At 48.1% G+C, this 16,132-nt stretch overlaps 1 protein-coding gene across 10 annotated transcripts in view; it reads right to left on the bottom strand.

The window, feature by feature from the left end:
- LOC310880489 (6-phosphofructo-2-kinase/fructose-2,6-bisphosphatase 4) overlaps positions 1–15,906 on the bottom strand; it is a 49,628-nt gene extending 33,722 nt beyond the window's left edge. For 3 of the 10 annotated variants that reach the window (XM_083796351.1, XM_083796355.1, XM_083796354.1), the window contains exon 1: positions 6,297–6,800. In XM_083796351.1, the coding sequence (XP_083652477.1) occupies positions 6,297–6,785 (489 nt within the window). In that variant the 5' untranslated portion in view covers positions 6,786–6,800. Of the gene's footprint in view, positions 1–1,232; positions 2,808–6,025; positions 6,163–6,296; positions 6,801–15,134; positions 15,151–15,632 lie in introns of those variants that run through there. The other 7 variants (XM_083796353.1, XM_083796352.1, XM_083796359.1 and 4 more) reach the window with 7 other exon arrangements.
- Between the last annotated feature and the right edge of the window lie 226 nt (positions 15,907–16,132).

A 16,132-nucleotide genomic window follows, 5' to 3' on the forward strand; every position in this document is an offset into this window, starting at 1 on the left:
AGCGGGCTGATGCAAGGGAGATGGCTTTTAACACAGAAGAGCAAGTCCTGCCCCTCTCTAGGCTGTCTGAACTTAGTGGCTAGCACAAATGGCTGGAGATGTACCAGAGGTACACTGCAAGAGCAAATACCAGCAGGATTAAGAAAAACAATCTCCAAACCTGGCTTTCTAGCTAAAAGGCTTCTCAATTATAATGGGTCTTGGGAATCCAAAAATTGCTGAAAATCTACAAAAATAAAAAGACTTGGGAAACAAATTCTAAAAATCTAATTTCTTAGTCAAGAGAAACTAAATAATTCCATCACGGAGACTCCATATGTCACCAGATTACACGTGACCAATGTGCGATTTCGTACTTGGTTCTTTTATTTTTATTCATTTATTGGTAAAGCACAGTGTTTGCATCAAAGCCGTAATAAATGCCATTTTGTTTGGAAAAGAGATGCCGTGTTACAGCCAAAATGAGACGTTCTCCTTAGCCTGTTTACAAAGGCAATCAACATACAGTGCCCGAACCTTTTCTTATTGCGGCATTCTCCTCCTATTAATGCCTGCTATTCTGCAGACGCTGGAGCAACGTTTCACACCGAAATACAAGCCTGCTTACCTAGCAGAAATCAAGACGGTTTGGGCTATTTTTTTTTTTTTTGTCCTTTTAAAAAAGCACAGGCTGAAAAGCAAAGCACCGATGAAGAAGCCCGTGGCCGCCTGCCACGGCGGCGGAGCCCGCAGCCCATCCTGCATGCCAGCCGCGAACAATTCCTCGCCACAAAGCCCCTTTTGTCTCCAGGGCCGCCGCAACCTGGAGGGGGGGAACGAACCTCTGCGAGACCTAAATAAGAGTTAAATAAGTATGAAATAAAATAAAAAAATAATAAAAAAAAAACAAGCTGCAAGGCAGCTTGCTAACAAGCGATGGTTTACGAACGCCACAGCCCAAACCCTCAGAGCCCGGTGCCTTGCTCGGCTGCGCCTCGGATAAGAGGAGCCATTAACCCACACGCCAGATGGCCGATAAAGCATCGGCTTTAAGGAACAGCACAGTAACGTGTTCAGGCCTTTCTTCTGGAAGAATCTACCGAAGGCGGAACCAGAGAGACTGCAAGCAAGCAATGCCCCACACGATGCCCCTTCCAGCCTTCCCCCCCCCACCCCCCGGCCGCCCTCCCGGCTCGGGGGCTCGGTGTCCGCGGCCCCCGCGGGCGCTGCGCTGCCCGCCCCGCCCCGCTCACCGCCGCGCTGGGCGCTGTGCCCCGCCGGCAGCCCGTTGTCGTACGGCTCCCACGTCTTCTGCAGCGGGTTCTGCGTGAGCTCCCGCGACGGCGACGCCGCCGCCGCCGCCATCCTCGGCCGCCTCCCGGCTCCCGGCGGCGCCGCCCCCTCGGCCCGGCCCGGCCCGGCCCGGCCCGCGGGGAGCTGCCCGCCCCTCAGGCGGCGGCCCCTCAGGCCCGCTGCCGCCCCCCAGAGCCTCGAGCCCCCGCTGCCGCCCGCAGCCCGCGCTAGGTGGGCGGGCCGCGCGGCCCCGTCACGGCGCCAGCCTGCTGCGCCGCCTGCCTGTGGGCAGGCCACGCGGGACACCCGGGTTTTGACAGGGCGCCCCTCACAGCGCAGCCGGGACAGAGGGACGTGGATGCGGGGTTCCTTCCACGGGGGACAGTCCTCAGCGACTCTGGGTGGCTGATGGGCACGGGAGGGGACTGCGCTCTCAGCGGCCAGCACAGTCAGCCCACAGAACGATATCACAATACTTCCAACAGGAATGGTAGGGCTTAACAGAGTCCCATGGCCGGTCAGCAAACGTTGGTTTAGAAAACCAGACACTGAATAATACATGTGTTCAATTACACTCTACGTCACAAGGAAGGCTAAATTAATACCAGTGCAGAAAATCATAAGTAAACAGCAAGTTCCTAACATCTTGTTTAGCCGTAAAATAAACTCACAGCATGCAGTGGAAGAATACAGTTCTGCAGTAGAAATGGTGTGGCTTAAATACAGCATCCAGCTGCCCTGTTTCACATCAACTTTACCAGCTTTAGGGCTCCAAGAAATCCCACACCTACGTTCATTGGTGGACTTGCTGGGTTAGCTTCACCTGGGCTAAGCAAAGTCCTTAAAGAGGTGAATATTTCACTATTGCATACACCTCCATCTTCGTATTTTACACGCAGATTCTCAGGGCACTTAGCTTATGGTGGTCAAACGCAACATGCATTTTTGTTCTTGTTACCTATCAGGTACTCAGACACTTTGACATTAGCATATATATAAACATGACTCAATATGTCTGCAAACGTGTATATACATATATTCAAATACTAGTCAGAGTCCGAGCATCTGAGGATCATTTTCAGCTTTTCTACTCCACCACAAGCCAAAAGGTAGCTTTTTAAACAAGAAAAAATCTGTCCTCGGAGACATTAGGCAAGACGCTCACAGGAAAGTTGATGCTGTTCTTCCAAAACCACGTGTGCTTGACCTGCCCTTCCCTCTTCACAAAGTTCATTTCCTTCTCTTCAAGACTGATTATAGTTTTCAACCCTTGGGGCCCGCACTATGTTTTTATGTTAGCAATTCTTTCTTGATTTTGTTTTGACTTTATAGCTGACGCAGGGGGGCAGAGGGGTTACAGGATTTACGTTATAAGGGTCAGAAAACAAGGAGCAGAGAGAGGAAGGACTTTATGAACATTTAAAGGCTTCTGTCTTTTTTCTGTTAAGCATGTATTTACTTCCAAAAGATACCAAAAGCCCCGTGAGCAGGAGCAGCTTAATCTGTGTTCCAGGTCAAATCCATCGCCCCGTCGCCTGTGTGTAGACGTTGCATCGCAGCCAGCCGATCACTGACTGAAGAGCAGTCCAGCAGTCCAGCATCAGTCCAGCAGTCCAGCATCAGCCCTGATGTGTCTGCCTCAGACTTCTGATCAGGGCAATGACACAGGGATGCTCCAGCTTTCCTAACAGTTCCTCGAGTAAAGACGGCAAGTCCACAATTAACAGAACAAAGTATTAAGAGAAAAAGGAGATTCATGCCAGCTTTGGAAAGGCACTTCTCAGGCCTGTCGTGCATTCATTAAGTAGAAAACAGCAAGGTGCCATCTCCCTCCAGCCTCTACAAATGAAGTTTGTTTCTCCTTTCTGCAAATCCACTCAGCACACAAGAACCGAACTCCACTCACTGACCTACCCACCTCACACCTGAAAGCGCTGACCTGATGTTGTTAATACAAGAACAGCATTCCTCAAAGGCCTGCAGGGTAAATTACCACATTTCTAAATCTTGCCCCAAACATTAGGCGCACCACACACAAACTCTCTTGCTCTGGCAGATTTAAGGCTTTTGCACCTGTGCAAAACTTAAACAAGGGTTTGTCCAGCTGTTATAACCTCATGGTTATGGCCATGGACTGCTTTACTGAGAAGACAGTGAATACAGAAATATTGTGCCACTCCTGAGGTCTTCTTTCAGAACATGGTTTTCAAGGGTACTACGTTGAATTCCTAGACAAAGACAAAACAAACGTTGCTCAAGTACACTCCAGATAAGTGATGGAGATCAGCTTCTACACAATCACCTTGTCATCAACCCCTGTCCTAATACAAAGGCTGGAGAAGCAAGGTTGGTTTCTGCAGGTGAGCTGTTGCAGACTTGGCTTTGCTACAGGGAAACCACAAATAAGCCTCTTCTCTTTGGAAGGGTTTTACACAAAGCTTCTGCTCTCAGGGCCATGCTGAGCTGAAATCTGACCTGCAAAAATACCTCTCTGAAGAGAGAAAATGCCACAGAGAAAGGTAGCCTTGGAAAGGAACTGCTGCATAGAAACAGATCACGCATGAGCCAACTAACCAAGCTTTCCTTATTGTTTTCAAACAACCGGCTGACAAGACAGGAAAGTCTCATGTCTTCATGCATACAGCAAGTGGTAATTATTTCTCTGAGACAAGGAAAGAGAAAAGAGGAGACTGCAACAAGGCTTCTGCCTGATCGTACAGGAACCCTACCTTCTATCTGTAAATAAGCGGGATCGTATTTTAACTATATAATAGAGTTCCACTGTATCTGCAGTTTACTTTCATGGGTCTCTTTTCCCTGCTCAAGATGTCACTTTGTAGCCTGACAGCCTATAAGACATCCATAAACCACCCAACATCTGTGGCTTCTGTCTTTCTACCATTTCTCTGACAGCACCAGCTCACTGCTTGGAGTGAGAAAAGAAGACTTTCCAGTCCTCCAGGTGTCCACACCCTCGCTACGCCAAGCTCAACAGATACAGGTCATGAAAAACCAGTTCACAAACCTTTCTGCAGAGCAGAAGATTCTGCTACTTGAAAATATATTTGTAAAATGCTTAAAGAACACGCCGCCAGCCAGCGGTCACAACGCACGCTGTACATAAACAGGATATTTACAAAGAAGTCACCACACTGAGCCAAGCCCTGGAGATGAAGCATGTGCAACGTTTCAGCTGAGGCTGACCAGAGCTGGGAGCGCTGTGACAATATCCTGTTCCTAGTCGCAGCAAAACGAGAAACGGCTTCTTCGGGGAAGTTCCTGAAATACACACGGGAACGCCTCCACGATAAAAAGACGGTAAAACACAGGCTTTCCGTTCTCACTCCCCTCTTATCACCCTTGTTTAAACAAGCCCCGTGATGCCGGCCGTGCTTTCCAAGACACCGCGAGCCGCAAGCCAACGGCACGTAGAGACCCACCGGGCGTTGCGTTACCGGGATCACCGGCACGCCTGCAGGGAGGACGCAACCCCAAAACCCCGAGACCTTTCGCACCACAGAGGCCAGCCTCCGCGGCCCGTGTCACCGGGGGGCCCGGCCTCCCCTCTCCCTGGGGAAGCCTCGCGCCCCCCCCCCCAGCCCGGGCACCGGCCTCGCAGCCCCGCGGGGCCGAGCTCCGCGGGCGGCCGGCAGGCGGCACCCCGGCACCGCCCGGCGCCCAGCGGGCGCGCAGGCACCGCGCCGGCCTCGGGCCGCGGAGCTCGGGCAGCCTCCGGCACCCACACCGAAAGCGAAGCGGCTTCGCGCTTCCCAAACCCGGCACCTAACCTGCCCGCCGCGCCCTCCCCGGGGTCCTGACTGGTATTAAAGGGTGCCAGCCCTGGGTTCCGAGCTCCCAACGCGGAGTTAAAGGCTGCAGAAGGGTTATCAGGAAGAAAAGTCTTACCTGCTAATCCTGACTTTTTTCCCCTTAACCAAACACATTAAAAAACCAGACATTATATTATTGGGTGGGGGGGAGATCCCCAGGCAGTCTTAGAACTAAATCCTCCCCCTTTATTTTTTGTATGTATCACTAACAAATGATATTTCTTCATTAACCTAACACTTCCATTTCTCTAAAGCAATTCTCTTCCCACAATGTCATGAGGTACATTTTTTTCCCTGCAGTATCAGTTGTTTACTCAGCACTTTGAGGAAACCAACAGCATCCAACCTCTACGCACACAACTGGCAATAAAGAGCTAGCAAAAGCCTAAATCCAAGCGTTCCCTATTGCAAGTAGCAGGCTGCTCTAGCTGAAAGTAGCAGGTAGGAATTAGCATAGATGATCCCACCTTTAAATAGGCATCCTCATTGTCTACATATCACAATGGTGAGAGGAAAGAGAAGAGCTAACAGTCCTTCTTCCCCCTTTAAAAAGTTGTACAGACAGGGCTGTATATTTCTGCAGCTTACAACTCTGAAAGACTTCAGCCACACAACACAAGCTTATTTTAAAACAAGCTAAGGAGGCACAGAAGAATACAGATTTTGCAAAGATCTTTAGCATGAACGTTATTTCAGAAACACAGGCACGCACCAGCACAGTCTTCAGGCACACACATCTCTCGCCTATCCAGCGTCAGCGTCCAACCAACGCTCCCTGCTTCCACGCAGGCTGGGCGGCCGTACCCAGCTAACTGGCAGCCTGCTGTGCTTGAGTCACAATATTTGTATGAAGCCCACAGGATAATTCCTACCGAAGTTATAACTGATTTTCTATTTTAATGAAGAAATGATGTCACATCTACCTTTAGCAGGCTTGCAGTGGTCCTTCATTGGCCAGATCTGTGCAGCTGGAAGGAGGATTAGAGGATCACATAAACTAATTCAGCTAAACAACCTGAGGACAGCCAGCAACAGCTATCTAATATACAAGGCAGTTGCAACACTGCGAGCCAATTAAAAGAGATGGTGACCAAACACACAGCTATGCTTCACCCTTTTTGTTCACAAGCAACAACACTCCAGCATTTCAGAACCAGATTTTGGGTGGAACGGGAGAGATTTCTCCCCACGCACCTTATAAGCAACAGTGCTGCTTTCATTTTGACCAAGCACTTGCTGCGGTGCTGATACATGGTGAAAAGCTGCTGCTTGAGGGTAATGACGGCATCCAAGCTTGCACCTGCACTGAGTTTCAGCTATAATGACCAAAACTACCATAGAGCAGATGGGACACTTGGCCCTCTCTGTGACAACCCTTATTACATCAGCTCCTCGGCTGGGAACACTCTGTTCCCTCCCCTGGGCAATTCCTATATTCCTGAAGCACGGATCAGGCCCAGCAGGTTTTTCTCTCAGTGGAAGAGATGCCTTTAACAAGCTGCGTAGGTATGTTGTCACCTTTGTAAGGCAAGAACTAACCCAACCTTGCTGTGAAAGGAGCCAAAAAGGCAGCTCTCTTCCTCCCGGGCTGTTTGTGAGTTCCTGGATGATGACAAAGATGATGCCTTCAGAACCATCATCCTGCCTTCGGAACCATGCATCCTTTAACTCATGATTCCTCATGAGTTAAAGGACTTCTCACACAGCTTCCCACAGAGAACAGGATGAGTTCCCTCCATAGCGAGCTTAGCAAGCACAGTGAGCAAACGGGGAAGAGAGCTGTAATACCACCTTAGCAAAACGACATACATTGATTCATGCCTTCTAAAGTCAGTTTCCCAGAACTTTCAATTACGTCACCATCTTAAATGAAGATTTCCCATCTCCTCAAGATTGCCAATGGTTATCTCCACAACCAAAAGTACCATCCATTTTGTTTTCCTATTCAGCCTAATATCACAGGAGTCAAACCAACAAAAATGAGGAATAGCCCACTAAGTCCTGAAAAAATGTCAAGCATCCCACATTACGAGTTCAGCAGGTTCCCCATACCATCTCCACTTGTCTTTCCATTTAGCACCTGATTCCAAATCAACTGTAATCAAGAGGACCAGATATTTTGATACACAGGCCTAGCACTTACTCCATTTCTTTTGAGAAGAAAACAGTGCATTACTGGTACCATTCACCCCATGTCCTATTTCATATCACTGCCTAAAGGGAAAAAAGTTTTAGTTCTTTTGAAGTGGACCTGCTACATCAAAGACAAGCATAGCCTTAAGGATTCAGAACTTTAAAAAGAATCTGGCCTCAACAACACACACCTATAGATGTTATTTTTATGAGTGTTTATTTTATTATTGGACTTCCTGGCTACAGTTCAAGCTACTAATGAGATTTGGGGGGGGGGGAAAAAAAAAGAAAAACACAACATCACGCTCTACATGAGAATGAGCTACTATCAGGAGCAAGACATCTCTTCAGTGCTAATTGGGGATTAAATTTAAACAACACCCTAGATCCCACATTGACAAAGCTGTATAAATACACACACTAGAGAGATTTCTTAAGCTGAAACAAAATAATATTCCTTAGCATACATAAGAAAAACAAAAAAATCATCTAAACAGAAAACATTGGTATAAAGTACATCAGTGAGAAAACGAGCTCATACCTATTCTAACAGGTCTGACACAAGGGAAGATCTTACAGGGCTCAGGCACTCAGAAGCCTCAGCCACACTTCTTGGCTGGAGAGAGGACTAATTCCCACACTAATTTGCATTCATTATATTTTCTTTATCATCTGCTGAAACATCATAATAGATATTCATCATGCATGCAAAACAATGATGTATCCCTTACAGCACTATTTATGTGTGGCTTGATTCCAGCATGGTTATGTGCTTTCAAAAGCATAACAACCTAGCGATCAAGAAGCAAGCACTTGCTATATAAGCGTTTTTATTGCAAGAATTCTATCAATAAAGCCTTGAACAGCTTTCTACTGAACTCATGCATTGTGTTGTATGCATATAAAACCTATCAGGCAATCAAGATAACTTGGGGGTAGATGTGTTATCAGCAGAAGGTCATGTCACCAACACAGGGACCGCATGAGAGTCCAGGGATATTCACATGCACATTACTGATGTCAGCAACAACAGCAAAATACACCTTGCTACACTGACACTCTGATCCTTGTTATCTTTACGTGAACCACTCTTGAAAGCATGGCCTTTCAGAGTAGTTTTATTATTTCTGAATGTATAAACATGTTAATTTAGATATTTTTTACATTCCAGAAGAAATAATTGCTTTATCTTAAACATGGGAAAAACCTAACACCTGGAGAAAACCATGTTGATTGGACGCCGTGGTTTTCCTGCAAGGAAGGCTAGATCGCTAATCCATTACACCTCCCATCCAAGCAGCCACCTCCCACCTTCGACTCAGAGCATGCTGAAATGAGTTCCCTGAAAAATTAGGCTAGATCCTCAAGTGATGCTCCCAGGTATGGCTTAAAACTATTTCCATCATCACAACATTAAAGCAATGTTTTAAATCTTCCTGTTATGATGCAAGATAAAGGAAAGAAGGCATCCATTATTCATGCTATCTGAGTGCAACCCAGTTTTAAGAAACCCTTTGTAGCTTACTGTACACCAGCAACTTCAAACTATTTACACGAGGGGATGGCTGCTCCTAAGAGCAGCAGAAAGAGAACATTAAAACTGGTGGCGTTTGCACAAATTGCCCATTTGCATTCACAGGTCTAGAGGGTAACTGGAAATACAGTTTCCAAGACGGTAAGCCTGCCATAGAAAGTCGTTCCTACACATTGTTCCGGTAGTGTCCGATGTTGTTACTACAGCAACAGCACGTACAGCATTGCACAATCTCTGGACAGCGGGTGGGTGTACCCTGAAACATTTTCCTCTTCCTTGGTAGTGTGATGCAGCAGCAAGGCCGCTTCCCCCAGCTGCATCAGTTACCTGGAATCCGTGATGCAACCCAGGACAGCCAAGGCTAGCGAAGCTTGAAATATTTGAACAAGAAAACACAAACACACGCTTGCATTCACCAGCGTGTTTGTCTTTGCGCCTCTTGAAGCTACATGAAAACAACGTCTACAAAGTGGTCTGAAAGTGTACCTATCGCCTTGAACCTCTCTATTCCTTTGCGGACACATGAGCATATTAGAAAAATCTTCCCAATTCCTAGCGTTTGGGTTTGCTGTTATGAGTAAAAGTATACTTAAAAGAAGCATGAGAGAAGGATTAGCAATTTTAAATAAAAGAGAGAACCCTTCTCTAGGCTGAAAGGCTTATGAATTATGTTCACTTACAGCTAGTTTTGTATTAGGTATTTTAACATTTATTATGTATACATATCCTTTGTATACATATCCTTCATTCAGCTAGGACACGATGAATGCCACTTGTTTACAACAGCTAAAGCTGTGCTGCTAAATGTAAAAAACAGCAGGGCAAGGACAGCTGACTTCTAAGAGAAGAACTTAACACTATCTAAAACCAAACGCTATCGGCTGACTTCAGCAGTAGAATTTCTCAAGACATCCATTTAAAATAAAAACAGCTGAAAAGACTTACTATATGCATTAGGAAAGAACAGTTATATGGTGAGCTGGAAAAGGAGAAATACATTGACAATAAAGAATGTGCAGAATTTGTACGGGATTCAAGCACATGAAGTAAGCCAAAGGAATAAAAACAACCTAAAAGGCTTCAGGACGAAGCTACCCATCAGATGGCAGCGTTTTAAAAGACAAGAGAGAAAGGGAACTCGTGAAGCATGGTAAGGGGCGTTGGGGTTTGAAATATTGAGTTACTACTGATGGAGAAATCAAAGAGAAAAACACCAGCAGAAAGACAGATGCTGGTCTGGACGAAGCAAACCGTCAGAGGTATAGAGTGCATCTGTGAGTCATCAGCACATAATAGAAGTTGAAGCCATGTGAATGCCTGAAATAGGGCATGGGGAGACAAGAGCAAAGCAAGGTCACGTTGTGGGAGGAGGAGGAGGAAACATGGGCTAGGGGGTGGAAAGAGTATCATAAAAGCAAAAACAACAAGACGTTAGAAGAAGCAGTGACTATGCAGAGAGGTCGGGGAGGACAAGAAAAAAACATGGCTCTTTGAACATTCTGGTTCCATCAGTAAGGTGTAAATTGGCAGAGACCAGTTTGAAAACATCTAAAGCGGACTCAGAGCAGACATTGAGTTGGAGGTTGTACAATCTCACGTTGTTAGAGGGACAGGACTTGTCCAATAGCTAGAACAAACAAACAAAAAAAGAGGTGAGTACAGCTCCAGCAGAGTATAGCATTCAGCATATATTACCGTATGGGATAAGCGGGTCACTAATGGAAAAGCCCATGGTGATGGAAACAACAGCAAACAAGTTAATGGGGCAGCAACTGGGCCTGAAGTCCTGCGCCCACACCTACAGTTACTCCTGGTTTCATGTGCATGCTGTACGCAGCAGAGATTGGAAGGCAGGTTTTTGAAAATGAGGAATAAATCCCCCTGGAAAGGCAGCATGGAAAACTGACACTGACACAAGGAGCAAAAAAAGCCTCGCAGCATACATGACGCCAGCTGCCTCTGGAACTGTTCTTGAGCTCTGTGGAAAAGGAGCATATTCATCCAAACAAAAAAACAAGAGAGCTAGAGCAAAGCTTCTCAGCAGAGTTTATAATAAAAGCAAAATTCACCTGAATTTAGCAAGCTGCAATGCTGTCATACAGTCTAAAACCTAGCACTGGAGGTGACAGAACACCGGACAGACATACCGTGATCCCAGTCACAAGCAAATCTGTGTCTTCATAGCCTCCAGGGCAGATTTCTCATTTTCTGTGTGTTTTGCAAGTACAGCTAGATGGCTTATCAGCTTCCTGAGACTAACAGGATCAATACGTAGATGAGGAAGCTTAATAAGGATAATAAAATTACAACAGCCAAAATAATCTAATTTGTGAAGTGCAGGCAGGCTAAACAACAGAAATATTACAAATAAAAACTGCTGCAAAGGGGAAACATTTACCAAACAACAGTTGCCATCATAATATTAGCAAAGAAACCTTTTTTGTTTGTATTTAAAAACAAAATCCCTCAATTCTCAATTATATTTCTAAAAAGAGCTTTGTTTCAGCACCAGTCTCTGTAGAGAAAATAAATCATAACGAATGATTGCAGAGTGGAGAAGGCCATACTCCAGCATGTACAGCATACGGGAGAGACTGGCACCACAATATGTAAATACACATCCAAAGAATTAAATTTTAATATAAATTGAAAGCAAATAGCACACGCAGCAGCAGTGGTAGCAACCTGACAAGCAGGGGACGGATGCTTCAGGTTAGGAGCACCCACGTTATTTTGTCAAAGTGCATTAGCCACAGCCCGAAAAGTAGCTCCAGAAAGAAACAACACTCGAGGAAACTGGAAAAAAAAAAAAAAGGTTCCCTGTGATGTAAGGCAGAGAGGTTTGCTAGAGGAAAAGGAAACCAAGAAGCTTGGGTGCCCAAACACAATCCTGAATATTAATGTTGTTAGAAGACTTTCATGTCCCAGCATAAACAGCCTCCCTCCAGTATGTGAGTGGGGATGGGCTTGATATAATTCACTTCATGTTAGTATTCGGCTATGTAAACGGGATATGATGGTGGAGCAAAACCAAAACAGATCAAATGCAAACGCATGCACTCTCCACCGCCCATGAAACATCAGCTGTTCAGGCTCGCTTGCTCGAGCCCTGTCCCTTCAGGAATCACATGGCCAGGTCATCCATTAATTTGAACCTTTTTGGACACAGGTCTCAAAAACATTAAAATCTCCTACATTTTAGTGAAAACTGGCTACCAAGAGAAAAAAGATACCCTGCCTGCACTTCAGCCTTCCCCATCAGACACGAGACTGGCACTGGATGAGCCCAGGTCCTCAGACCTGACCCAGACCTGGGGAAGAACAAACAGTTACAGCCACAAGACCTATATCCATGGGAGACATCTCTTCCAGAACTGCTTGAATTTTACGTTTCCATACCCTAACCCCCAAGTGGAGCATTTCTCAGAGATAAAATAAAATAAAATGAAAGAGAGGGAGAGAAGAAAAAGAAAAAAAATACAGCTAGATCAATCTTCTACAAAAAATGAGGAATGAGTTTGACTAACAGGAGAGCTGCTTTCCTCCACAACGAGGGCTGCCTTGGTGCTTGTTCCACTCCTCCTTCATCCCTACCAGCCTGCCTCTTGCAAGCCACCTAAATTTTTTTGATTGCAAGAGGTCATGAACCCCTGAAATCCCCCCATAGTTTTGGGGAAACTGGTTTCACACTGATAAGAGAAAAACTACGAAGCTTTTCTGTTTTTCTCCCTCCTCAGCACAGAAGGTGGATGCTGCAGAGCTCCAAGCTGAAGAATATCCGTCGGGTTCCCATGAATGACAAATGTTGCTTGTTATTAACTGACAACATCGATTAGATCTCCAGGGATACACGATCATAAGAGAAAACTTAAGAGGAAGAAAAAGGCAGCCTTAAATCCAAATATTGTTGTGGCAGCAATAATTGTCAAAAACAATCTCAGATGAGTTAAAACAACTCAAATTTTTAATTTATGTCAAAAGAGGTGTGCGTAGCCATACGGAAGCTTTTAACTATGAATCAATCGCTACAAATATTTTGTCCCTTGCATCACTTGACATAAACTACCCATGGGCAAACTGGGTATGTCATCCAGCAGTGAGGATTTCTTGCTGTTTAAGGAAACTTTCCTGTTTATGCACCTAAATACACGCAGGATCAAACCAAGCCTCGGCAGTTTCAGTACAGACGAATCCAGCTCACAAAACTTACTGCTATCTGCAGATGGAGAAACCATCCGAGTGTGAACCCGTCTCAAAAGACGCCGCACCGCAGCCCTTCTGAGCGGGGCAGGACCAGCGCGTCCGAGTGACGTGTCGCTGTCACCACACGGCTTCGCGCCAACCCCTTAGCAAGCTGAGAGCCCCTGAGCCCCGGCAGCCCAGAGATCCCTGTCCTGGGGCACAACACGCACACAGCCAGCCCCGAGCCCATGGAGAAGAGAGAGGCTTGACGCTACGCAGAGAGAGGAGAAAACGCACATCAGAAAAAAAGAATAAGGTTGGGAAGAAGTTTGGTAGTCCACTGTCTAGTGACAAGGGGAACTAAGGGCTTCATGGCCTGTAAATAAGATAGTAACGTCCTGAATCATCTGAAAACTAATGCCACGCAGTCATTTTGGATATCTAAGTAACCAGTCGTGCTGAAATTATACCCACACGCACAGATTTAAAGCTGCAACAGGCACATTATATCCACAAGGGCACTCACGACAAATCCATCCCATTTTATTAATAAAACATTACAAAACAACCCTCTTATCCATCACGTGGAGAAAAGTCAGTGCAATTAGGAGACTCGTCGTCTGCATTCAGGCCCTACCACAGAAGTCGCTCACTGAAAGATTTCAGGCTCATCGCAGCGCGCAGATTCAGCTCCTCAAACGTTACGGATGCCAGTGCCCCGAGGAGCCCCCCCTTCACCAGCCTCTCAAACAAGAGACGAGGTTTTTGGACATAGCAGAACCTCAAGGGCACTTCAAACCATGCGGGTAACACAACACACTTCGTGCAAAACCAGAAACATCGCTTCTCGTCGCAGCGAGACAAACTCACGGACCCACCAGGTCGGAGCGATTTTACCCAAACCACGCTGCTACACTCAGCGACTCCAAGGTTAGCACTTCACCTGGCAGCACATTAAATACGTCTGGGGATCAGTATTCATAATTAGCGTGCGATTACAATATTTAGGGCCAGGGTTTGGCAGGCACCCAAGAACAAGCCTGGTTATTAGCCAGCCTGAGCCAACGCAGTCTCCTGGAGTGAGCCAGGCCAGCACTCCACCGGAAACTTCCCCTCCGCGCAACCAAATCACGCCAAAATAACCCCCCGGCCTCTGCAAATACCAACGCGTGTGGCTCCTTTCCACGTCCCCACTTTGAGCACCTAATAAAAATTGAATAAAACCAGGAATCCACTTAGCTTACTTAATTTCAGCTGCTAGAGTGCCCAACAAGACAGATGAGCGACTTCAGACTTCTTTATTCCCTTTTACCCCCTTGTAGGATTTAATCACTGGACCTCTTACGCTCTCAGAGAGCACAAGTCAAGCACTGTCTGCGACAAAAGGTTAGCAGACAATTATTTGACCAAAAATGGGACAAAAAAAGGCTTCTGGGGAAAACCAGAGCAGGCACAAGGAACACAGCACTTCCCATATCTGTGGCTGCTGCTTCCTCCACTGCACGTTGGGAGTTTTTGTCATCTCTGCAACCTTTGCCTTGTGAACTTTTCCATGGACCTGCCCCACGCAGGGCGTGGGGACAACAAGCCTACCCTATATTCCGTACGCAAAACAATAATCAAAAATAACACACAGAGCGAGAAGGTGAGGGTGCCCCACCAAGTCTTTTCCTTCAGAAAAAAAAAAGCAGAAACCCTCCCTACAACGCCTTCCAGTGCTGAAAGTCCGATGCAGAGACAAACGGCCGGGCCAGCGTGCGGCTCGAGCCCTAAGGAAACCACACAGCCTCAGCCAGCAATCTGGGATGCAGCTGCGCTGCTCCGCCGGCAGCGAGACACCAGACACAAGCTGCGCTGACCAAATCTCTGATTCAGAAGAGCAAAAGGAACGTTGATGCAATCCAATTGAGAAATAGGCTGGTGTAACCAAGCTGATTTTTTTTTTTTTTAATTAGATGGATGACACAAAACCCATAAAACTGCTAAAAGCACTTCATTTAATCCAACAACACCCCGCTGCTGGGCTACGTTGGTAAAACTGCGTGCTTTTTCCTAACAAAATGTCCTATTTCACTCAATCCGAGCAGACCCTCCCTCCGAGTGACCTCGACCAAGTTCCCAAACAAAAACCCTCCCCGAGAAGCTCCCCGCGCAGTGCCCTCATCCTGCATAGCTATCCCTACACGAACGCCCTCATTAGATGATGGTTCAAAATGACCGGGACCTGATGTAAATGGATGCTGCTGCTTTTAATTGCAGCCGTAATTACGGGAGTGCCTCGCAGCTGAGTAAGGCCACGCGAAGCAAACTTACGGGAAGCCTCGCCGCGAGCCCCGCGCTCGCCCCCCCCGGGTGACCCCACGCGGGATCGCTCCCGCTCGGCTCGGGCCGGTTCCGCCCCGCGCTGCCCGGCTGCTGCCGGACACCTGCGGAGGTTTAACTGGAAACGAGCGGGGGTTTGAAGCCCGAGCCAGGTTCTGCCCCGGCTCCCCCTCCTGCCCCGGGCTGCGGCAGAGCCCGGGAGGAGCGGGGCTCGCCCTCCGCAGCCCGGTACCCTGCGGGGGGGGGGCCGGATCCCGCCGCCCCCCGCTGACCCGGGGCCGTGGCCATCGCTCTCCCCCCCCCTCCAAAAAACCCCCCCGTGGGCCTCCGCCGCCCCCCAGCGCCCCCCCCGGTCCTACCTCTGCGGTGCCGGCCCTGCGGGCGGCGGCGGCCCCACATCGGCGCCGCTGCCTCCGCTCCTGCGGAGCTGCCCGCGGCTGGGCGCGGAGCGGGGGCGGGACCGGGACCGGGCCGGGGCCGAACGGGAGCGGCCCCGGGCAGCGCCCCCCCCACCCCCCCCCGCCGCCCGCCCCCGGGCAGCGCCCGCCGCGGAGGAAGGGGCAGGTGCGGGAGCGGGGAGGGCGCTCGGAGCCCCCCACGGGGGCCGCGGCCGGGGCCGGGTGGCTCCGAGCCCCCCGCAGCGCTGGGCAGGGAGCCCGAGGGGCAGCAGCCCGGCGGGGGGGGGGGGGGGGCAGGAGGATTTCACCTTAAGACCGAAAGGGTCGACACAGGGAACGGAATTTGTAGGGTTGGTGGTTTTTTTTTTTGGTTAAACTTCACGTGCCGTTTTATTTATTACCGCGGCAGGATGGTTTTTAGTCAATGCCTTCGTCCTCCTGCCTGGCTCCCTCCAAGAGGG

The sequence above is a fragment of the Anser anser genome (genome assembly GCF_964211835.1).
Source record: "Anser anser genome assembly, chromosome: 12".
Lineage (NCBI taxonomy): Eukaryota > Metazoa > Chordata > Aves > Anseriformes > Anatidae > Anser > Anser anser.